This window comes from Elgaria multicarinata, chromosome 16 (assembly GCF_023053635.1).
Source record: "Elgaria multicarinata webbii isolate HBS135686 ecotype San Diego chromosome 16, rElgMul1.1.pri, whole genome shotgun sequence".
In the NCBI taxonomy this organism is placed as follows: Eukaryota; Metazoa; Chordata; class Lepidosauria; order Squamata; family Anguidae; genus Elgaria; species Elgaria multicarinata.
In genome coordinates, this window is record NC_086186.1 from 12,890,208 (window position 1) to 12,914,779 (window position 24,572).

General features: G+C 40.4%; 1 protein-coding gene across 1 annotated transcript in view; it reads left to right on the forward strand.

Annotated features, from left to right (window-relative positions):
• MYO5A (myosin VA) overlaps positions 1–24,572 on the forward strand; it is an 84,314-nt gene that overhangs the window by 11,117 nt on the left and 48,625 nt on the right. The window contains exons 2-6 of the mRNA XM_063142423.1: positions 9,137–9,247; positions 9,956–10,127; positions 11,776–11,920; positions 20,334–20,490; positions 23,573–23,716. Coding sequence (XP_062998493.1) covers positions 9,137–9,247; positions 9,956–10,127; positions 11,776–11,920; positions 20,334–20,490; positions 23,573–23,716 — 729 coding nt within the window. The remainder of the gene's footprint in view (positions 1–9,136; positions 9,248–9,955; positions 10,128–11,775; positions 11,921–20,333; positions 20,491–23,572; positions 23,717–24,572) is intronic.

Consider the following 24,572-nt stretch of genomic DNA (forward strand, 5'->3'; position numbering starts at 1 on the left):
GACATTGCTGGAGGGAGGGGGATTCACATTAAATTGAGATGGGTGTGATGGGGAAGCAGTGCAAATCAGTTTTTTAAAACAAACAAACCCCAAACCTTAAACCTCAGTTGGATAATCAAGTGGGCAAAGGCAGGATGCAGAGGTATTTAGAAAGCAATGCATGCTGTTTCCCCTTAACAGCTTTTCAGTTCAAATTTAATGCAGCTTTAAAAATATTAACGGTGATGCCTCTCAGTTGACTACTCTCTGCTTTTGGCTGAGGTATCTTCAGGAAACTGGTTTCTAGTTGCAACCATAAATTATTGGTACAATTTCTTATCTTCACCTAAAAATAAATCATGAGATTTTTTTCTTTAAGGGTACAGTTTCCTTTAACTGTTTCGGCTTTTATATCACGTGCAATGTGCAGTCCTATATATGTCTGCTCGGAAGTAAGTCCGGTTGAGTTCAGTAGGACTCCCTCACCAGTAAGCTTTAAGGATTGCAGCCCAATTGTAATGTGTTGCCTGTCTGCTCCCCCCCCCCCCCCCCCGGCTTCTTTTCTAAATGGCTAAATGTTAGTTGAAGTTGGCTTTGTATTCAACTACAAAGACCAATATAGAAGCTTCCGCTTTCTGTAATGAGAAAATCAATAATAACAACTGTATTCATGACAGTTTAGCTTTTCCTCAGATCCAGAAGGAACTGTAAGTGTCTTGTATTGGGTCGCTGCCATTTTCAGGATTGGTCAACCGAATTTAGACTATCAGCTGTTGCCTGAAAATGAGTATCTTTGGGAATACTGGCCAGAATCCAGTCAGGGTTCTCCTGCTCTTGTGCCTCTTCCATTCATTTCAATGGGACTCTCACCGGAGAATTTTCTAGTGGATTCTGAATATTTGAGGAATTATAAATGCTCTCTTCATATTGTGAAAATACATTATTTTCATGTGATTGGAAACAACTTCGCATTCACTGTGCAACTCCAAGGTCTACTATTATATAAAAAGGTGATTTTTCTTTCCACATAGTGAGATTAACTATGCAATATAGTGAGATTAACATTATACAATATTTTCCTAAACTGCATTGTATTGTGCTTTGGCTATGAGCAAGCAAGCGGTGGGCAAATGTTCAGCCCTCACACTTCTTGTTCTGGTCTCTATTTATAGCAGCACCAGCCACATCAGCTATTGGTTCATCAGCTTTCTTCACTTGGGAGCAAAGTAGCATTTGATTTTTTTTTTTAAAAAAAAAACTGTGTAAAGTTTTGTCAGGTAGAAATTTTAACAGATTTCTTTTTATATTTTTGTACATTGTTTTGTACTTTCAGACTTTCAGGGAAGTGTTCGTCTTTTTAATGTAGGGGAGCATTCAAAAATAGGATTATCTACCAGCTGCAGTCTGAAGTGGTGCAGTCCATTCCAGAATGTGAAGACAGGGATAGGCTAGAAAATTTCCCCCAGATTCTCCCTTTGGGGAATGTTACAGGGCAGTGTTAGCATTTTCTCTCTTTCCCTTAGTCTATCCTTTCCCACACTAGAATTTGTACAGATTCACTAATGTTCTTCTCTGTCTTCCTGTTTTTGCAAATTAAGGAAGCTAGATTTCTAAATATTGCAGTCTGAGTCTCGTTTTGGTTGTGGGGTATAAACCAGCTTCTCTACACAAGCTGGTGCACTGGTAAGCCCTACCAAAATGCCTAGTAGAGCCAGAGCCTGGGTTCATCCAATGGAACTGATTGGTGGGAGATTCAGCTCAGATAAAAAGGAAATACTTTTTCACACAACGCGTAGTTAAACTATGGAATTCACTTCCACAAGGTGTAGTGAGGGCCACCAAATTGGATGGCTTTAAAAGAGGTTTGGACAAACTCATGGAGGTTAAAGCTGAATGGCTACTAGTCCTGATGGCTATATGCTACCTCCAGTTTCAGAGACAGTATGCCTACATACACCAGTTGCTGGGGAACATGGGTAGGAGGGTACTTTTGCACTTATGTTCTGTTTGTGGGCTTCCTGTGAACTATGTGAACCAAATGCTGGACTGAATGGACCTTTGGTCTGAGCTAGCACGGCTCTTCTTAAATTGTTACTTGCACAGTTGCTGTGCATTTTGATGAGATTTGAGACATTTCTAATGTTTCCATTGCATCCTGGGTGTATGTTTTGAGAATTCGTAATGAAAAGTTAACTTATTTCTAGTGATCACTAGTGTCTTCAAGAGGTGAATGCCTCAAGTGCATCTTGTGATGTGAATGTTTTGGTGGGTAATATGGTCTGATGACTTGTCCATGTGATCTCAGTTGAGATCATGAAGCACAAGAGGAATCTTGCCATAGTTCACTTTTGTTCTTTTTATGGGACAGAATCCCATCTGTGTCCTTTTAAAGTAATAATCAAGTTTTGATGGTGTGTACAATAGAAAGAGTTCAAAGGATCTCATGCCTGCTTATTGTTTTGCCTGAATCTTGTCATAAGTGTCTAGGAGGTGCAATGAGAAGCATTAGATGCCATTTAGTAGTATTCAGGGAGAAATAATTTGTGTGTTTTGCTTGTGGAAAATATACTTCCCATGATATTTCTTTGCAAGGTTCTGGTAAGATTGCACAATAGTTGAACTATTGAAAGAGTCTTAAGCAACTCCTTGTGCTGCCACGATGTGTCTATTCACTGCTTTTAAAAACTCATTCTATGATCAGTGTGTTCTATTTTCGTGGATGGCAGTTGAGGAGTGTGTGTGTGTGTGTGTGTGTGTGTGTGTGTTGGGAACAGCTGCTGCTTTCTTCTCTATTCTAGACCAGATTTAAGCCTTGCAGAGCATCTGTGCTTCTTTCCAGCTGCCATGTAATAAAGGTTCCAAGAGTTATCTCTTAGGTCTAGGTTTCAAAAGCATACCCTTGTGTAACTGCTATGACAACGTCACAAATCTATAGTAGGGCTTCTATCCAGGCATATATGTGCAAAACTGTACTGGTACTATGAATGCTACTGTTTGCATGTCATATATGCCCTGATCCCTTGATGGTTGAAATTCATAATAAATAATAGCAAAACAATTCACAGCTCATAAGGATTGAAATGTGATCTGCAGTTTCAGTAGAAACACAGATGATCAAGCTTGCATACTCCACTGCAACAACCTTCTGGGAGGATCCTAATCTCTTTTAAATACCTCACATGGAGGGCCCCAGCTATCTCTGGCTGTCTGGTTTCTATGGTGACCTCGTTCTCCTGCTCCTTGTAGCAAGGAGACAGTATTTTGGTTTTCATCGCTGATATTAAAAAGGTGCTCCTTCTGATATTGTGGTTTCAGATTCTTGATGAGAAATGATACCCCATCATTGTGGTTTTGGGTCTCCTTGTTGACAACTAATGTTTAGATTGTATGGGTATCCTGAAGTAATGGGATTTTTTGTAAGGAGCAGCACAAAGAAGACTCTACATTTATGTCTATGACTAGCACTGTTCCTGAAATGTCAATCATAGCTGTGACAGAAGTGATAGCAGATTCGTTTCTCAGAAAAACATTTTGCTTGAACATTTTATCTTGTATCTCTGTCACTACAAGAGCTGTAGACTTGCTCTTTTTTTAATTTGAAAGCTGATAATCTGGGCTAGCTAGTGCTCCCCCTGAGATTGGGGGTGGCTGGGGGGCGGGGCTGCAGCCCTCTTCTTCATGGGTTAATTTGGCATCAGATGCCTGAAGTATATTCCTAAATTGGCAGGCATACACATATCACAGCAGGAAGTGTGGGTAAGAGAGAGGAATGAGGACAGAGGGGAATCAAATGCAAAAATAACAAGGAGTTACATAAAAGCAGTAGTGGTCATTGGCAAGGCATTGTAGGTAATAACACAAACTTCTTGCCATCAATAAGCTAATTAACAGATGTAGTACGATAAAGCATAATCTGGATTCAAGCCACAGGTGACAGAATTGAATTTCCTGATATTTTAATATCTTCATGTGGGCATTTCCCTTTGAAGTTTCTTTGTTCAAGGATGGCCACATTAAGGTTATAGTGTCCTACTAGGTTGAAATGTTTTATTGATTTCTGGAAATTGTTATTTCTGATGTCTGGTTCCTGTCCATTAAATTTTTTGCATAGACTGACCAATCTGTTTTTTCGATGTAGACTGCAGAAGGGTGTTGCTGTCAGATTATAGCATATATCAGATTGGAAGTTTAGCAAGTGAATAAACCCTTGATGGTGGTGGCTGACATTGACCCCATTCAGAAGACACCTTAAACCATGGCTTTAACTGTAACAGAGGTCAGGGTCCACCTGACGTCCCTGCAAGGTAGGCTTCTGGACCAAACGTCCTAGACTCCCAGGCAACCCGCCTCCCTAGCCCTGTCCACAACCGGGATGAGCCAGATGTTCCAGGAATAAAGCACAAACGCACATTAGGGACCAAAGCAGGTTTATTAACACCACTAAGACTAACATTTAAGGCCTTGGTCGGTAACAGCTAAGCAAAAGGGAAAGGGGAAAGGTTGGGGAAGGGAGTGCAGGAAAAGGGGTGAGAAACGAAGTTGAGGAAAGGAAGCTAGCAATTACCCCAATAAAACCATCAGTCATTCCACCACCCAGCCACAGCGGCAGCTGACCTTGTCCAAGATACCCCAACACTTAAAACATAAGAAAAACCTAACTAACTCCAAGCAGTCCCCCCTGACTGCTTGGACCTGATCTTCCCTTGACACGCGTGTCATCCAGCAAAGGAGATGACCACCCTCCAGCACTAAACTCTTTTATCCCTTTTCGGCCACCTGGCCCCATGATCCACACCAACCAACCAGTGCCCTTCCCGGGCTCCTGACGACCCCTCCTCATAGGAGCGATACCCACATTCTTTCTCACAGCTGAAGCGAGTTAACTTCTAAGCACTTCTGATAATCCCCAGATGCTACAGGGGGAGTTGGAAATGCCAGGCAAAGATGACCTTGGCAGGCACGCCCAGCTTCTTCCCTCCCACTTGAGCCTGGAACAGCGAAATTCAGAACACAATAATGTACACATTCTGGCAGACACAAAAAGGCAACATTGAATTAAAGCAGAACCCAGGTCAATGTCCTTCACATTAACCACAGTGGTTAAGCCAGAAAGCCAGGCTGTGTTCAGAAGACACCTTAAACCACGGCTTTAACCGTGGTGAATAAAGCAAAAGGCCTTATTCGCTGTGGTTAAAGCCATGGTTGAAGGTGTCTTCTGAACGGGCCCATTGTTTGGTCCTCCAGTAGTGTTACCTAAGTAGACATGTGGACAGAGTTGGCATCTGGGTTTGTTGCAAGATCTAGTCCCTGTGTTTGTGTCTTTGTTATGTGTCTGTTGAGTAACTGTTTTCGGTTGGGTGTCATAAGGAAGGACAGGATCAACAACCAACTTCAGTGTGTAATATAAAAAATAAATAAGTAATGAACTTCACAAACAATTTATACATTCATATAACAAATTTTGTAACCATATAAATTTAAAGCAGATGGTTGGATTCATCTCTAGAATAAATAAACATGAAATGTCTCGTATTTGAAAAACATGAAAAATGTTTCGGCTATGAATTGGTCATTTTCAGTGGTCTGGTAATGTCATAATGATGACGATTTCTTATAGAAACATGTAGAAAATAAACTGTTGCCTCTTGGCCCAATCTGCTAAATACATGAAACAACAAGAGTGGAACAGTGGTGTCACCTCTGAAAAACCACTGTCATCCCCATATCAAGAGAAAATGTAACAAACAATAGAAATCTTTGCATACAAACAATCTCAGGCTGTGATGGGGCACCACTAAGAGTTCATCATCATTATTATTATTATTATTATTATTTATTTATTTATTTATATAGCACCATCAATGTACATGGTGCTGTACAGATTACACAGTAAATAGCAAGACCCTGCCGCATAGGCTTACAATCTAATAAGTTGTAGTAAACAATAAAGAGGGAAGGAGAATGCAAACAGGCACAGGGAAGTGTAAACAGGCACCGGGTAGGGAGAAGCTAACAGTATAGAGTCAGAACAAACTCAGTATTTGAAGGCTATAGGGAAAAGAAAAGTTTTTAGCTGAGTTTTAAAAGCAGTGATTGAGTTTGTAGTTCTCAAGTGTTCTGGAAGAGCGTTCCAGGCGTAAGGGGCAGCAGAAGAGAAAGGACGAAGCCGAGTAAGGGAAGTGGAGGTCCTTGGGCAGGCGAGAAGCATGGCATCAGAGGAGCGGAGAGCCCGAGCGGGGCGATAGTGTGAGATGAGAGAGGAGAGATAGGCAGGAGCTAGACCGTGAAGAGCTTTGAAGGTCAGCAGGAGAAGTTTATATTGGATTCTGGAGTGAATTGGAAGCCAATGAAGAGATTTCAGAAGTGGAGTGACATGGTCAGAGCGGCGGGCCAAGAAGATGATCTTAGCGGCAGAGTGGTGGACAGAGACCAGCGGACTGATGTGAGACGAAGGAAGGCCAGAGAGAAGAAGGTTGCAGTAGTCCAACCGAGAGATAACCAGTGCGTGAACGAGAGTCTTGGCAGAAGAGGCAGACAAAAATGGTCGAATCCTGGCAATATTATACAGGAAGAAACGACAGGATTTAGCTACTGCCTCGATGTGAGGAGTAAAGGAGAGCGAGGAGTCAAATATAAAGCCAAGACTACGAGCTTCCTTGACCAGAGTAAGCGTGACATCGTTGACAGTAAGAGAGAATGAGAGGTGAGGAGAAGGTTTAGGAGGAAAAACAAGCAATTCAGTCTTAGGCATATTAAGTTTCAAACGGCGATGAAGCAGCCAGGCTGAGATATCTGAAAGACATGCCGAGATACGATCGTGAACATCAGGAGAAAGTTCCGGAGATGAGAGATATAATTGTGTATCGTCGGCATACAGGTGATATTGGAGGCCGTGAGATTGAATAAGTTTACCCAAGGGCAGCATGTATAGAGAGAACAACAACAGATACCAACTTGGTTGTTGAGTTTTTATTATTGGGTTTGATTTCCTGTTGTTTTCCCCTTTGGTTTGTAAGCAGGGTCAGACTTGCCCCCTAAGATCTGTGAGTGGGACGTGTCATTGGTTAGGATGGGCTGAACCAATGATGATATCTTTGAGTGGTTTTAGCTTGGAACTATAGATAACAATTTATTTATTTATTTATTTATTGCATTTCTATACAGCCCAATCGCTGAAGCTCTCTGGGCGGTTCACAAAATTAAGACCATTCATAGTGTAAAACAACAGTATAAAACCATAATATAAAATACAATATAAAAGCACAACCAAGATAAAATCAGCAGCAATGCAAAAATACAAATTTAAAACAGCAAAGTTGAAATTAATGTACAGACTGTTAAAATACTGGGAGAATAAAAAGGTCTCCACCTGGCGTCTAAAAGAATATAGTGTAGGTGTCAGGCGACCCTCCTTAGGGAGCTCATTCCACAGCCGGGGTGCCACAGCAGAGAAGGCCCTCCTCCTGGTAGCCACCTGCCTCACTTCCTTTGGCAGGGGCTCGTGGAGAAGGACCCCTGAGGAACCTACATATGGGAGGAGGTGTTCCTTCACATAGCCTGGCCCCAAGCGGTTGTGTTCTGTCATTTATCTCTTCTTGGTCTGCTCTGTAGTAGACTATTCATTGGCAGTAGTCTGGCCTTGTTGTGCTTTTGGGTGGGTGTTGTAGACTAAGAAATGTATGTTGGAATATGAAGTGGCACCAGTTATGAGGGAGATGTCTATATATTATTAGTACTCTATTGTTTGGCTATCATCGCAGATCAGCTGGAGGGTTAATGATTGATATAAAGAGCGCAGTACCTAAGGTTTCAGTGTTGCTGTTAGTATTAGTTTTGATTTAGTTATGGTCACAGACAAACTACTAGAAATATGAAATATATGAAACTAGTGAATATATAATATAAGACCTGCAAATGCAAAAGTATACATAAAATAGAGGATTTGAGATCAAAACTAACATCAGAGACAGTGTCTGTTAGTATCAGCTAATGCTAGAGAGAATTATAATGGATTTAATCATTTGATTCCTAATAGAACATGCCCAGGCACAAAATTTTGCCACCTTAAGGGTGAATTCACTGGTAGAATCTGAGACAAAGATGGGAAGAATGTAACTGATCAGATCTGTCTGGAAATTTTGTTAACAGTGTTGCTGTTAACATCATATTACGTATGCATGCTAGTGTGGGTGGTGTCCTTTATTCCAAGTTATAGCTAATCAATGTTTCAAACTACTTTGGTTTGTACAACAGGTGTGTGCTTATTGATGTTTATAGATGTTGCTGTGGTGCATGATTGGGCAATCTGGTATGGCTTGTAATGATTTTTTAAAAATGAGCACAGAAAAGAAGCTCAACTGGTTGATGGATCTCCCATGATGAGTAGTTCTTGCCTTAAGCTTGTCTATTCAGTCATGCATACCCACTTCAGAAGTGGTTCCAAGAGTAACAAAATGTTCTAAAGAGGGAGGAACAGCTTCCTTGGGATTATAGGCCCACTTGCTCTCTTTTCCTCTAATACAGCCAACTTTTATTTGATCCCCTTCCAGAATATCTGATGCATCTGTAGGTATGTCATAAGACTTCAGCATGTACTGTGCTTGAAGAATAGAAGCATCCCATTCAATGGACAAAAAATAGAGGCACTTGTTTATCTGTAATAGCTATTCTCGCATCAAGCTTCAATTATCCCCTTGAAGTCTAGCCTGTGGCCAATGAAAATCTTGTTCAGCAAATCTTGTTGCTTCTGAGATTCAGCAGCAGCATCTCACACACTTAAGCACAACTCAACAACCATGAAGGCTAGAAAGCTACTTTGTTTTTAGTGAAATTGGAGATTCAATGATTTCCAACTACCTACTGTATTTCAAGATTGTCTAGTTCAGTGCTTCTTAAAATTATGGGGTGACTCTCCTTTGTGGGGCTTCAGATGAACTGAACAGAGAACTTTTGCCCCCTGCCAATGTGAAGCCAAGCTTGGAGTTGAGAGGAAAAGGACTTCAGAAAGATTTAAAAGAAATTAGGAATTTGAGAGACAGCTGGAGTAGAGCTGAGAATGTTAATCTGTGCAGATCTATGTGTTTGTTCTTATCTTGATACAAATTACCAAGAAAATCTAGCTAATCTCTTCCCCCCCCCCTTTTATTTTGATTTTCAGTTTGCAAGGATTTGGATCCCTGATGCAGAAGTAGTCTGGAAGTCAGCAGAACTTCTGAAAGATTATAAACCAGGAAACAAAGTCCTCCATCTTCGGCTTGAAGATGGCAAGGTAATGTTAACTTTCGTTGTAATGCTGATTGAAATTGATATACTTTGATGAAAAAGGCTGTATTTTCATGGTGTGATCCTATTTATTTATTCAGAGTATTTCATATCTTGCCTCTCAAACTAAATTCGCAAGGTGGAATACAGTATATTTGAATTAAATAAAATAGACAAACTGTGTTTATCCAATAATGGGCCAGTTCATGTGTAACGGAAAATCGTGGATTTGAGAGACAGGTGTACTGCCTATGGGACACTCCTTACTTCCACTTTTAATCAGCAACCTATGATTGGTTGGGTTGTAGGTTGTGAGTGGGAAATGTGAACACAGAGTGCTGTGTTATTTAGAGACTAAACAACCCAGCAATAAGCCAACAACAAGCCATGGGTTAACCACTCTGCTGTTTAGCCCTAAAACACCCAGTGCAATGGGTTCATGCTCACAATCTGTGACTCAGCTAATTGTAGGTTGTTGATTAAAAGCAGAACCAGGTCCGTATCTGTCTACTTTTAAAAAATTGTTATTGTTCTGTACAGCACCATGAAAATTGATGGCGCTATATAAATAAATAAATAATAATAATTGTGCTGTGTGTGATCATTTGTGTATGCCTAAGCCTTCTTCTACCACAATTTTTCTAGCCACATGGCAAATGAACCATATGAGAAAAAATATGTCTTTAATATATGTATGCTCATATTTAATTTTCAGGATCTTGAATATAGCCTTGATCCTAAATCCAAGGAATTACCACCCTTGCGAAACCCTGATATACTTGTGGGTGAAAACGATCTGACAGCGCTCAGCTATCTCCATGAACCTGCTGTTCTCCATAACCTAAAAGTTCGGTTTATAGACTCAAAACTCATTTATACATATTGTGGTAAGCACAGAACTGGGCTTCCTTATGTTTCTGGCTGTGTAGATAGATAGGTCTGGAAATAGGAAGATGCAGGGTGAACCTGACCTTTCCCACCAATGGGTGCATTCAACGTGAGTGGCACTGAGAGTTCAATGTTCGTTAGGTTTATTTAAAGAAAACTTCTACCCCTCCTTAAAAACAATTTGGGCATCTTACTATCTGTAATTATATACATGAAAGTTAAAATTACAAAACATCCTAAAATTTCTATAATGGAACATACTATAATAATACAAGACTGAAACAGCAGCATAAATGAAAAATCAGCAGAGGGTTCAGAAAGATTATGTGGATTATAACTCAACATGGGTTAGGAAGAGGACTGTACATTTTAGAATAAGTATATCAGTAAAACGTAAGAAATTATTACCAATTTGTCACTGAAAATTTTAATCAAATACCCAGTAATCCCTGGTACGAACTGTTAAACTAGATAGGCTGACGTGCTGAAAGCTGAATTTAATTTTTTACTTTTTTAAAAGTTATTTTCTATTGATCATGGGTTATAGTTCTCATGTTGAAACAGAAAAGACACTGCTATTTTAACTGTAAGCATATAGAATCGATTTATCTGCAAATTGCAAAACAACAAAGATAAGTAGTTTTAGATCCATGTACTCTCTTAAAGCTTGGGACTGGTTCAAGTATTATCAAAACGACATACCAACATAGTTAAGGCTCAGTGTGGCTGCATTAATGTTTGGATAACTAGCATGTTTAGCAACATTGTCAGGGCTCAGTGTGGCTGTTCTAATGTTTGGACAGATAGCATGTTAAGAATCTAGGGAGGTGTGGCATTGATCCAGGTACTTAACATAATCTAGCCAATACACGTTGGAAGCAAATGTCATCACAGACATCTAAATTTTTGGCAGCTATCAAGCCATGAAGATAATGTTTGAAGTGGCCTTGCACTGAGGGCCTACTTGGAACTAATTGAAATCAATTGGATTTGCTTCCTATAAAATACTGTCAGCTTGGGATGCAGTCTTACTTAGTGAGGGTCAAAATACAATTCTTACGTATTTGCTTCTCATAGCCTGCCTCCCCTGGCTTCTTGCTTTGGCTATAGCAGAGTCAGTATCTCTCAGCTTATGATACCTTGCAGCGTCAACACAGCAAATAATGTCTATTGGCTCAAAAGACCTTCATGTTTTGGACAACAACTCCCATCAGCCCTAAGCAGCATGGCCAAACATCCAGAATGCTGGGAGTTGTAGTCTAAAACATCTATAAGGCACGAGGTTGGGGAAGACTGTTTCAGAATCTAGCCTTTATGAATGGGGCTATAGTTCAAAATCATTAAGACTGAGGAGTCAGGAAGAAGTTTTCAGCTGACACTGTACATGGGAATTATGGTCTCTGTTTTTATTTTTATCAGAACAATGAGTGGTCAGATATGTTTGTTTTGCCTTTAGACTGCTGATTATCTCTTTTTTCTTTAAACAAATACTTTGCCAAACAAAAGGGAAAAATGGAAGTTCTCTGCAGCTCAACACAAGATATAACTTTTTCTCAAAAACAAAAACATAACCCTATTGCTTCCCCCACCCCCAATTTAATATTTGTCAATAAAATCATCTGATTTTTTTTAATTTTTATTTTGCAGGTATAGTTTTAGTAGCCATAAATCCTTATGAACAGCTGCCTATCTATGGCGAAGACATCATCAATGCCTACAGTGGCCAGAACATGGGGGATATGGACCCCCACATCTTTGCTGTGGCTGAGGAAGCATATAAACAAATGGCCAGGTTTGTGGGATAGAAGTCTGTGATTAGTGTTTTGTTTAAGGAAGTAAAAAGGCTCTGGAAGGGCTTTCCTTATTCAAATGTTTTAATAAATATCACAAGCTAACTCTGTAAATGGTCCAGGTTGAAATGCCTGACATACCACCTGTCATATGTATAGAACAGCTGTGTTGGAATTAAGTAGTATGTATATCTTGATTATGACTGTTGCACTGATCAGATGTAACAGCGGTGTTTGGTGGCAATTTGTGGGTTCATTAATTAACCTATGAGTTTCAGGGATGGGTGCCATGTGTGAACTGCTTCTGGTTTCCAGGAATAGCCTACGAATGAGACATGAGTAGATTGTTGTCTGAAACTGGGCACTTGGGGTTGTTCTCTTCACTGGCTGCCAATTACTTTCCAAGCGAAGTATAAAGTGTTGGTTATCACCTTTAAAGCCCTACATGGTTTGGGTGCAGGCTACCTGTGGGATCGCCTTCTCCCGTACAGTCCATCCCACACACTCAGGTCCTCTGGGATGAATCTATTTCAGTCAGCAAAGACTAGGCTGGCAACCCTAGGCTGCTCAACCCAGAGGACCTTCTCTTCTGCTGCTCCCAGACTGTGGAATGGCCTGCTGGAGGAGACTCATCAGCTTGACAGTCTTTTAGCATTCAAGAAAGCTATCAATATTTATTTATTTATTTATTACATTTTTATACCGCCCAATAGCCGAAGCTCTCTGGGCGGTTCACAAAAATTAAAACCATCATAAAACAACCAACAAGTTAAAAAACACAAATACAAAATACAATATAAAAAGCACAACCAGGATAAAACCACGCAGCAAAATTGATATAAGGTTAAAATACAGAGTTAAAACAGTATAATTTAAGTTAAAAATTAAGTGTTAAAATACTGAGTGAATAAAAAGGTCTTCAGCTGGCGACGAAAGGAGTACAGTGTAGGCGCCAGGCGGACCTCTCTGGGGAGCTCATTCCACAACCGGGGTGCCACAGTGGAGAAAGCCCTCCTCCTAGTAGCCACCTGCCTCACTTCTTTTGGCAGGGGCTCACGGAGAAGGGCCCCTGTAGATGATCTTAAGGTCCAGGTAGGTACATATGGGAGGAGGCGTTCCTTCAAATAACCTGGCCCCAAACCGTTTAGGGCTTTGAATGTCAATACCAGCACTTTGAATCGGGCCCGGACCTGGACTGGCAGCCAATGAAGTTGTAAAAGGACTGGCGTAATGTGATCTCGCCAGCCAGTCCCTGTTAGTAAACGGGCTGCCCTGTTTTGTACCAGCTGAAGCTTCCGGACCGTTTTCAAAGGCAGCCCCACGTATAACGCATTGCAGTAATCCAAACGAGAGGTTATCAGAGCATGGATAACTGTAGCTAGGCTATCAAGACTGATCTCTTCCAGTAGGCCTATCCAGTGGAATTTTAGGGTGTTTTAGGATGTTTTTTAACAGTGTATACTATGTTTTTAATCAGTATTTTATGTATTTTATGCTTGCTGTTGTTCCCCGCCTTGATCTAATCGGAGAGGCAGGAAATAATAATAATAATAATAATAATAATAATAATAATAATAATAATAATAATAATAATTTTGTGTTAAACAACCACAAGTTATCCCCAAAACAAACTATGTATGCTGCCGTTACATCCATGTAAGGACACTACTGTTAGAGCAGTGGTTCCCAAACTTTTCCAGGTAACCGCCCCTTGGTTCCACAAACTCATGCCCAGTGCCCCCTGCGCGTGGACCCTTTAAATGGGAAGCACAAGGCTTGCCATGGGAGGGAGGGAAAAGAGAGTGAATGCCTCTGTTTTGCAGCCAGCGTGGCGGTACACACCAAGCAGGGTATGTCTCTTCATTAGCGTTTTGTTGCTTTTGAAACATTTCAATTCACCGTTAAAAGGACTCTTCTTAAACGGTATTAATACAAGTGTGGATTCTTCCCCTATATGGCTTGGGACCAAACTACCTTCTCCCATAAAAATGTCCCTGGGTTTAAAGACCTTCTGGAGAGGCGCTTCTCAGAAAAGACCACCTCGAGTGCCCCCCTGCCACCCCCTTGCCTCTTAACGCCCCCTATGCAATCCCACCGCCCCCAAGGGGGCGGTACTACCCACTATGGGAACCACTGTGTTAGAGGAATACATAATTGCAATGTTAAGTGGCACATGAGTCTATACATGCAGAAACCTGCATTTTGTAACAAACCCCAAAATGCTTTCTGGGCCCTGAAAGTGTGCAGAAAGGGCCCAGCATCGACAAGGAGCGGAGGGACACTGGTGGCTCTTGGGCACAGGTGGCTGCGGGGCGCTTGCGGACCTTGCAGTGAGCCGTGCAGGCTCTCGCGTGGCCCTGATCTCGTGGATGGGTGGGTGATCCAGCAGGTTCTGCAGTGGTAAGGCCACGAGCGCCCGCCACTCCCTAACCCCAATAAGTCCGTTGTAGGCTTTTCTGGACAGGACGCAAGGGCTGTGCTTGACGCGGAGGCTGCTCTGTGAAATGGCCTCCAAAGCCTCAGATGTCCGAGGCCAAATCTTGCACAGTCCTAATATTTTGCCCTGAATTAATAGTATGTTATCCTTGTTGGAGTAGCTGTTAACACTGTCAGTTTCTGAGACCTGTCCTGTAATGTGCAGTCTTATTATTATTATTTATTTATATAGCACCATCAATGTACATGGTGCTGTACAGAGTAAAACAGTAAATAGCAAGGCCCTACCGCATAGGCTTACAATCTAATAAAATCATAATAAAACAATAAGGAGGGGAAGAGAATGCCAACAGGCACAGGGTAGGGTAAGCAGGCACAGGGTAGGGTAAAACTAACAGTATAAAATATCCCCCCCCCCCAGAATTTGATAACTATTGAAGAACTATGTTCTATTAGAAATCCCTCTAAAGAGCATGCAATTCTTACTGCGCTAGGATTCCCCCGTCTGTTCGCTGGCTGATACTATAGGGAAGATCCACTGCAGATTCGTCACAACCAGTTGCTGTGCAAATGATGTGGGGTTAAATGTGGTAAGCACTGGATCCTGAAGTTCATGTGAGGTGTCCCGTTAGAAGCTGTTCACAGAGCATTAACAGACGGTTGCAACAGTGACCTCAGTGGAGTAATCCCCGGAGAATAACTTTCATTCTGCTGGCTCATCTTTCTGTCCAGAATGCAATCTGTCATGATTTTGCAGATGCTGATTATTATTTCCATTTCCATATGTGCTTAGCTTCATAGAGAACATTTGTTCATTGTCAGTTGATCATTCTGCACATTATAGTTTTGCTCACGTCTGGGATGCAGGACAGAGGGAAATGTTACTGTGCTAAAAATATATATATGTGCACAGTTCCCCCCAAATTCTATTGGTGTTCTTCAAATCACTCTCTAAAGGTTTTATCGAGCTTTTGGTGCACTAAGCCATGATGGATTAATAGCCATAAGGAGCTTCAGTCCTTCATATTGAAAAGGGCATCACTGAATTCTTGGCCGGGTTGGTTCAGGAACATAAAATCTGGACTAATGAGCTAGAGGTTAGTCCATGTCTCCGGTCAGCAGCTTTTCAGGAGGAACTGGTTTAATATTAGGACATATTCTCATAAATCTGTTTCTAATAAAAAGTAAGGCCCACATGCTACAGCATTTGCAATATTAATGTTAGTGGTTCAAGTTCAATATGCCATTAAATGATTCTAAGAGCACAACTCAGCAATGAGATGTTAGAGACAAATGTACTCTTGCAAAACTCCCCTCCATTTCAGTGGTGCCTGTGCAGGAGATCTTTGCTTTGGATTGTATCATTGATTGGGTTGACATGACACGACAACCGATCGTGGGTGACAAGTGAAGTGGGTTGTCGTGTCATGGGAGGCTAGACTGATTCCTGCAAAGTGGCTTATGCGTTGGGCAACAAGCTATTCTAACAACGTGTGGCTTATTCTAGGGTTCTTGATAGGTTGGAATGTCATCTGAACCCTGCACTGCCAACCCATCATGGGTTGCAGGCATTGGTGAACGAGCCTCTCGGCAAGAGTGGCAGAAACCTGTGCCACTCTTGCCGAGCGATCTTGTCCATGAACAAGTGTCAGTAATGCCAGGGGACTTGGCGGCAGAACCCATCTTGTCTGCTGCCAGTTCCCCTTGCTGCAGGAACCACAACCCTGGTCGCCGTTCCCAATTTATTGTTAAGAAAAATGCCTTTCGGCATTTGCACAAAAACAAGACAGAAATACATGTTTTTTTGTGTGTTTTTTGGCCTTGACCATGTGTGCAAATGGCCTCTTTTTTTTCAAAATCTTTTTTGTTGCACTTTCAGAGTTGCACAAGTACACAATTCCAACTGTTCAAAATAGATTGGCTTGCCTTGTCTGGTGCCTTGTATGTTTTAGCTGTCAACAACGAGGTAATGACAAGAGGAGACTACATATAGGCTGATTTGACAGCCTTTGACAGGTGGGGAAAAGGGGTGCAAATCACGCCCCTAACAAGTTGATCCCCAGGTTTTAAATATTCCCCTGACACTTGGGTGTGCCCTGCTTCAAATCCCCACTTGCCTGAGTCCCCAGCATGTATTTTTAACAGATCTACAGACCACCCCCTTTTCTGCACCCCATCACAGTAATCACGGCTATGTTTGACAGCTGTCAAAGCTCTGATGCCAAGTTCCCTGAGATACTTGCTGGGTCTGGCAGGAGGGCTGAGGGAGAAGAAGAGGGAGAACAACCCACGGTCAGCCCCATCATCTGTCGGGCTCTCTGTGGAGCGTTCCAACGACAACCCATCCTGCGTGGCTTATTTCGCAGAGTGGTTAGTCGTGTCATGTGAACTCGCCCATCATCTCAATATCATACAGGCCAAACACAATGTCTACTGAGTTCTTTAGGATCGATAATAATAATAACAATAATAAATACATTTATTTATTTATTTATTTCTTGCCCACCTCTCCCCTTGGCACATTTAAGTCTTCTGGCAACTGATAGCTAATGGATCCTCACCACATCTATGAAAAGAAGTGTAATGTTGAATTATCCAGGCAAATGCAAACAACAAGAACTCTCTTCTTCATGTTTTGCAGCTCATAAAAGTATGGATTAGTAACAATGAAGGATCTTACGGTCACTTATAGCTAATGGGTTCTTGTCACATTTCTGAAAGGAAGTGTAAAGTTGAATTATTCTCTTCCCCTTTGACTATAGTTTTTTGCACAGGCAAATGCAAATGACAAGAACTCTCTTCTTGGTGTATTGCACTGTGCAAAGATATGGGTTAGTAACAATTAAGGCTCTTATGGTTGATTTATGAAGAGAGTAATTGGCAAGAAGCGGAAATCCCCTTTAACAGCTATGTTTTATTTGAAGTGGACTGGGAGACAAAGGAAGAGAATAAAGTGCAAGTCAGGAAGTGTTTTGTCTGCAGCTTCACCATTAATAATGGCACAGTAGAAAAGCAAGATGAGATGGATGGAATTATGAGTGCAGATAACAGATTAGAAAGCATGAAGGAATCTAAAGCCTGAAGTCAGCTGCAGAGATGGTGAAACCATGGAGCACAAATCAACATATTATCTAATAGCTATTTTAGTTCATTTATATCCTGCCTTTCTTCAGGAGAACTCAATATTGTTTGTTACATTTTTAGGTCTTTCAAGGACCTTCTGCTATCATACATAGAGTAAAATCCAATGTAAGTCCTGCTTAGAGTAGATCCGTTGAAGTGAATGAGGCTTAAGTTAGCAATAACTAACTTACATCCCTTTTATTTCAATGGGTCTAACTCTATGTTGGATTTTACCCACAGTCTTCCTCCACCAACCAGTTTTATCCTCACAAAAACCCTGTGACGTAGGTTAGGGTGAAGGATAGTGACTGGCATAAGATTACCCTGTGAGCTTTGTGGTGGAGTGAGAATTTTAACCTCCATCACCCTGTTCCTAGTCTTATACCCACTACACCATGTTAGGCCTCCCATCCAGACCCTGATCTTCTCAGCTTCTGCAAGGTTACTACATAATTTGCTTTCAGACCACACCAGAAACTAAAACCTCTTTTCAAGGAACAGTACAGATGCATCTGTGAAAAGCGATTACCACTTTTTGCTTCGCTGCCAATTTTTATGCCTTTAACAGGGCACCCATTTCCTGGCTAGCAGTAAAATTACAGGGGAAAAAGGGCTGAACCTCTGAGAGTCATGGGTAGATGAGTTGCATTCATTCACATCCACAAAAGGGGGAAATGTGTTTGCAATATGTTCAGAAGTGAAACTTTTTTTGTGTTGTGCATTGCATACTGTGGCAGCTTCATGTTACTAAATTTTATTAGCATTATATGCAGATAGCTTGTTTTTCGGTTGATTTACCTGGTTCTTGAAGTGTGCTTTATTGGGCTGTCTTATGTGGCACTGTTGGCCCCTGAGAATTGTACTTCCTCCATCTCCTGCTCTTGAGAATACCTTGCCAACATCCTTGAATACTGCTGCGTCCTTCACAGAAACTACTTTAGCTTGACTTTGCCACCATAACTGTTCTAGAGGCAACAGGAGATATAATAGTTTTGCCAGAGCACACATTATGGTGCAGATAAGGAATGAAATAATAAAACTGCCAATATAGTAATGCCATTTATACAAATCTGTGGTGCAGCCACATTTGGAATATTGTGCGCAGTTCTGCCCACCTCACCCCCCAAAAGCTGGAAAAGGTGCAGAAAAGGGCAACCAAATTTTTCAAGGGTCTGAATCAACTTCTCTATGAGGAAAAGTTACCACAGCTGGGGCGGTTTAGTTTAGGAAAATGGTGAGTACGAAGGGACGTAATAGAGGGGTTTAAAATTATGTATGGTGTAGAGGAAGCGGATGGGGAGATATATTTTTTCTCACTTTCTCTTAGTATTAGAACATTTGCTTCAAACATTTGGGTAACAAGTGCTCATTTATTACACAGTAAAGGAGTTGCAAAATGGTCCTTAAAGTCACGGAATCCTCTAAACTTGGATTGGGAGGCAAGTATGAGGAGACTACAAAACGCACAATGAACTTTTGTTTAGCATGGACATTCACTGCAGAATAGACAGCACCAGCTTATTCTGCTTATATAGAGTCTCTCTGTGCCAACTACTTGCCAGATGGTGTTATAATAGGCTGCGTACAGGGGATTTAATAGTGTATTCTCCATAGCCCTAGTGAGAGAAAATGGAGCAGGTGGAGAGGGACAGCTTGCCTTGATGGTAGCAAACAGTACCACCATTTTTTAGAGGAATTACTGCAAAGCACCTTTCAATGTTTCCATTAGTAATATGTAAATCCCTTATCAACATGACTTTTAGGAACGTTGTTTTACATATAATCATGGAGGAGGAGCCGTACAAGTTTCCTAGAGTTTACTGCTGTTTGTGCAGTCTGTTAATATAAGAGCCACATAGTGATGCAACTCTTGAATACTATGTTGGATTTTATTTGGGTATAATCCTCATTGGGCCCATTCAGAAGATGCCTTAAACCATGGCTTTAACCATGGTGGTTAAGCCAGAAAGCCGGGCTGTGTTCAGGAGACACCTTAAACCAAGCCGTAGTTTAAGGTGTCGTCTGAACGCAGCTTGACTTTCTGACTTAACCACCATGATTAAAGCCATGGTTCAAGGTGTTTTCTGAATGGGTCCATTTTTATTTGTGTGGCATGTTTAGGTTTAAAATGTATGTGGTGTAGTAATATGGATACAGTCATAATAAGATGTAATAATAGGGATACAATTCAGCTTGGTTCCAGAACTCTTGCAAACCCAAGTTGAGCTTGGGTTTGACCGTGGGGTATTGAATTGTGTCCCGAACATGTTCTGAAATCTCATCTTCTAAGGCAGATATTACATTACAATTTATATTCTGTATTTTTCCTCTTTCTACTTTTTGAAAACAAATTGTGTATGAGGGGAAGCAGGTGCTGAAGCCAGATTGAGGGTTAGGTTTTAAATGTATGTGCCACATTTCACTGTGATCCCTAAATCATCATGGCAATATTACATTGAGGTGTGTTATGCATTTTTTCTGCCCCCTTGGAAACAGGTATAGAGGTTGAGCTGGATTTGTCCTTGAAATGCAGTATATTCTGAAAGGACACACCAACTTTCATTCTGATATCTCATTCTTCAGTGGGAGATATTGTATTGTATTGCATGGGGTGTGTTGCATCTTTCCTGAACTAAAAAATTCCTTACTAAAAATGAGGTTACTATTTTTCCCCATATCTAAAAGCACAGGTGGGTCTCTGCCACTGAATTAACATTTACAAGGTTTCATAGAAGAAAACTACATGGATTTTAATCTTCTTGATCTCATTTGCATGTTCTCCAAAACACAATAAGCATGTTGGAGTTAAGCTGAATGCACACAAATACAACTGAATCTGATTTGTTTCCATTTTAGAGATGAGCGGAACCAGTCAATCATTGTAAGTGGGGAATCAGGTGCTGGAAAAACAGTCTCTGCGAAGTATGCCATGAGATATTTTGCCACTGTGAGCGGGTCTGCCAGTGAAGCTAATGTTGAAGAGAAAGTATTGGCTTCCAATCCTATAATGGAGGTAAGACAAGGAACATGGTTATTTTTCTTTATTCGTTTTTATTAAACCATGTTCACGTAATATAAATATGGAAAATCTATAAATGTATACTCATACTATATACTATATAAATATATACTCATAAATAACTACATTTTCATAATAAATATAGTAAATATAAATGGAATGTTTATTTTAAAAGTTTAGAAACTGCCCATCTTCCAGGGTGATGTACACAGCATATCAAAACAAAAACAAATCCTACATAAAAGCCATACAATTTCCAATTAAAACTAAAAAAAGCAATGATTTATAGCATTCCATTTCAAATAGGAAGAACAATGCCAAATAGTACTCAACAATGCATATGGATTTAGAGTAATATAAAAAGGCACCGTTTCCCTATAAACTTGTTTTCCAGCTATCTCATGTCCTTAGTTCCTATTAAATTTGTGAGCTTGATCCATTATACTGTGTCTCACATTCTATTACCCATTTATCCATGGATGGAAAGTTAGATTTCTTCCAATTATAGGATATGGTCATACAAGTCACTGTTAACACATGGACAATCATTTCTATATCCTCCTCATGAACTATATCTTTAACATAACAACCTAAAACCACCAGTGGGTCTAATGATGTTTCATACCTCATATCTTTCATTTCTTTGAATATAGAGTTCCAATTACTTCTAAGTTTTCTATGAGGCTAAAAGGTATGATGACTATCTGCCCTCACCAACCCACATTGCCAGCTCTTGTCACCTTAGGAAAAATTCTGTTCAATCTCAGTAGGGTCAAGTACCATCTGCAAATAGATTTATAGAAGCTTTCTTTAAAGTTCATACATAGTGTTGCTTGAAGTGTTTTAAGCCAGATCCATTTCCATACTTTCAAAGGTATATTTTGAGAAGAATCCTTTTCCCATTTGACCTGTTACTGATTTGTTGATAACTCCATTGTAATAATCATTTTATGCACACTCCTTTAACTTATCGGAAAAGATCGGTATTTCAAAATCAGAGCTGCATCTCAAAGAGTATTCTTTAAGTCCTTATATAATAATTAGGAACATAAGAAGCTGCCATATACTGATTCAGATCATTTTCTGTCTTGCTCAGAATTGTTGACACTGTGATAAACATGGCTATTTTAAGTCTAATGGAGACATTTTGCCATTTGGAGTCTTCCTCCTCTTCTGCCACATGTTGGATTATGTACCAGATGATTTGCCTTGGCCAAAACCTTTGGCGAAAAGCTGGGAATTGTATGAGGTTGTTTTTCCCCCCTGTCTAAACATTCATAAGATTGCCCCCTTATAGTTCTTAACTGATTTTCTATTCTAAAAACACTAAAAGTTGCATACACGTTTAAAATCACATAATAAACCATGAAACAATAGTTAACAATTAAGTGTACACGATCAAGCTAGGCAAACTGGTATTCATTTCATGTGATGTAGCATGGCATTAAATTTAGAAGAATATTTATTAAATTTATGGCTCTTCAACCAAAAAGGGTCTTGGATCAGTAAAACAACCCCCCCCCCCCAAAAAAAAAACCCAAGGAAGTCCCCGCTCTCAGCCTTAGAATCTAAAAGAACCAACACAAAAGATAAATGGATGTGAAGGAAAAAAATAGTGTTCTTTATAGGATGCAGGCTACTTAGTCAGAATGCATTCAAATTCAATCCAAGTCCCTTTCTTCCTTAACATTTTTTTCTTATTTTAAGCATTTCTTGAAACACAAACAGAAATGGAGATGGCATCATCCACCCTAATGCAACTTTGGCACAGGTGGTTTTGATGTATTCAAAGATAAGGTAATTCTGCCTGGTTTGCTGTGTTGTGTGGAATTCCAAAGCGGTATTACTGAATGCCAAGTGGACTAACAAAAGGGCATTGTGCTTTTTCATATACTTGCCTCCGTCAGTCAAGTGATCCTGTATGGTTACGGGAACAGTTTCAGGAAACTTGGCAAAGCATCTTCAGAAGCAGGGTTGGTTGCATACAGTTGTCTTTGATATGGTTTTTAATAAGTTGCTTCCCCGTTAATGCTTCTTCATCTTCCCACAGATAGCAGGATGTAATCGGCATGTGGGCATTTGGAATTGTTGATGTAGTGACATAATGATGGTGTTTTTGAGGACCTGCCATATGTGAAAATTAAGTCTGCAACCCAATTAAATAAAGTTTAATTTTATTTGTTATAAGAGTTTTAGTCGATAGATCTTGTTTAAATTTGCATATGGTTAAAAACAATAATTCCGGAGCAAGAAGGATTTATTCTTTGTTTTTAGATAATGCATGCTTGTATTGGCATGGCAGGTAACACCTTCAAAGACACATTCCCTCCTGTGTGTTTGTGTGTGTGAGAGAAAGAGAAAGGCCTCTTAAAGTGCCATCTACAGTGTTTTATATTTAAGTACTTGTTTTCAAAATATTTTTAAGCATCTTCTGCCTGATTGATCAGGGGCATCTTTTTAGTTGATTGACAGTGCAATCCTATACAGCCCTACTCAGAAGTAAGTCCTATTGAATGTCCAGGCAGGAGAGTATAGGATTGCAGTCCAGAAGTTGTTTTAATTTATTTATTTAACCAAACTGAAATGTTGCAGCCCCATCTAAAATCCATAATTGCAAGTCAAAGGCCTAGTCTTACATTGTGGTTTATGGAATTTAGGGTGACCATATTAAAAGGAGGACAGGGCTCCTGTATCTTTAACAGTTGTATTGAAACGGGAATTTCAGCAGGGGTCATTTGTATATATGGAGAACCTGGTGAAATTTCCTCTTCATCACAACAGTTAAAGCTGCAGGAGCTATACTGCAGCTATACTGTGACCAGATTTAAAAGAGGGCAGGGCTCCTGCAGCTTTAACTGTGGTGATGAAGAGGGAATTTCAACAGGTTCTCCATATATACAAATGACACCTGCTGAAATTTCCTTTTAAATACAACTGTTAAAGATACAGGAGCCCTGTCCTCCTTTTCATATGGTCACCCTATGTAATTTCTTAATATGTACTTCCACTGATTTCCTCTAATGCTGCAGCTGATGTCTTTAAACTGTTCAACCCTTTCTGTTTCCCCTCTGCACAGTCTATTGGGAATGCCAAAACTACACGGAATGATAACAGCAGTCGCTTTGGGAAGTACATTGAAATAGGTTTTGATAAGAGGTATCGAATCATTGGTGCTAACATGCGGACTTATCTGCTAGAAAAATCAAGAGTGGTGTTTCAGGTAAAATGGATATAAGCTTATTTTATGGGAATTACATTGTGAAGCTGTATACGATGGTACACTTAGGTAACCTAGCACTTCCATAGAGGAGAGCAATTTAAAACATTTTATGATGACAGAAGTAAGTAACAGTGTGTCATTGATTCATTCATTCCATTTCTATACTGCCTAATAGCCAAAGCTTGATTTACAAAGATTTAAAACTTAGGCTGCATGAACAGAAGCACGGTATCCAGATCATAAGAACTAATAGTTCCACTCTATTTGGCGCTTTTGGACTCAGACAGCTTTTGGACTCTGTCCAGTTCTGGATGTCACATTTTAAGAAGACATTGACAAACTGGGGCATGTCTAGAGGAGGCCCACCAGGATGGTGAGTGGTCTGGAAGTCAAGTCCTATGAGGAACAGTTGAAAGACTGGTGCACGTTTAGCCTGGAGAAGGTGAAGGGGAGACATAATTGTGTTCTTCAAATATCTGAAGAGGCTGTTACGCAAAAAATAGAACAGGCTTGTTCAGTGTTATACCAGTGGGTGAAAGTTGCAGGGAAGGAGATACTGGCTAAACATTAAGAAAAACCTTCAAATGGCACAAGCAGTGTGGCAGTGGAACAGACTGTTTTGGGAGGTGGTGGGCTGTCCTCCATGGAGGTATTTGACCAGAGGATGGATGGCCACCTGTCAGGAAAGCGGTAGTTGCATCCTGCATTGCAGATCCTGTCTTGAGCAGGGGTTTGGATTGGATGACCTCCAAGGTAATTTCCAGCTCTGTGGTTTGATGTCAAACAGCTTAATTGTTGATGAGATACTGTACATCTATCTTAGCATATTAAGATGTCATGTTCTTGAAAGAGAGGT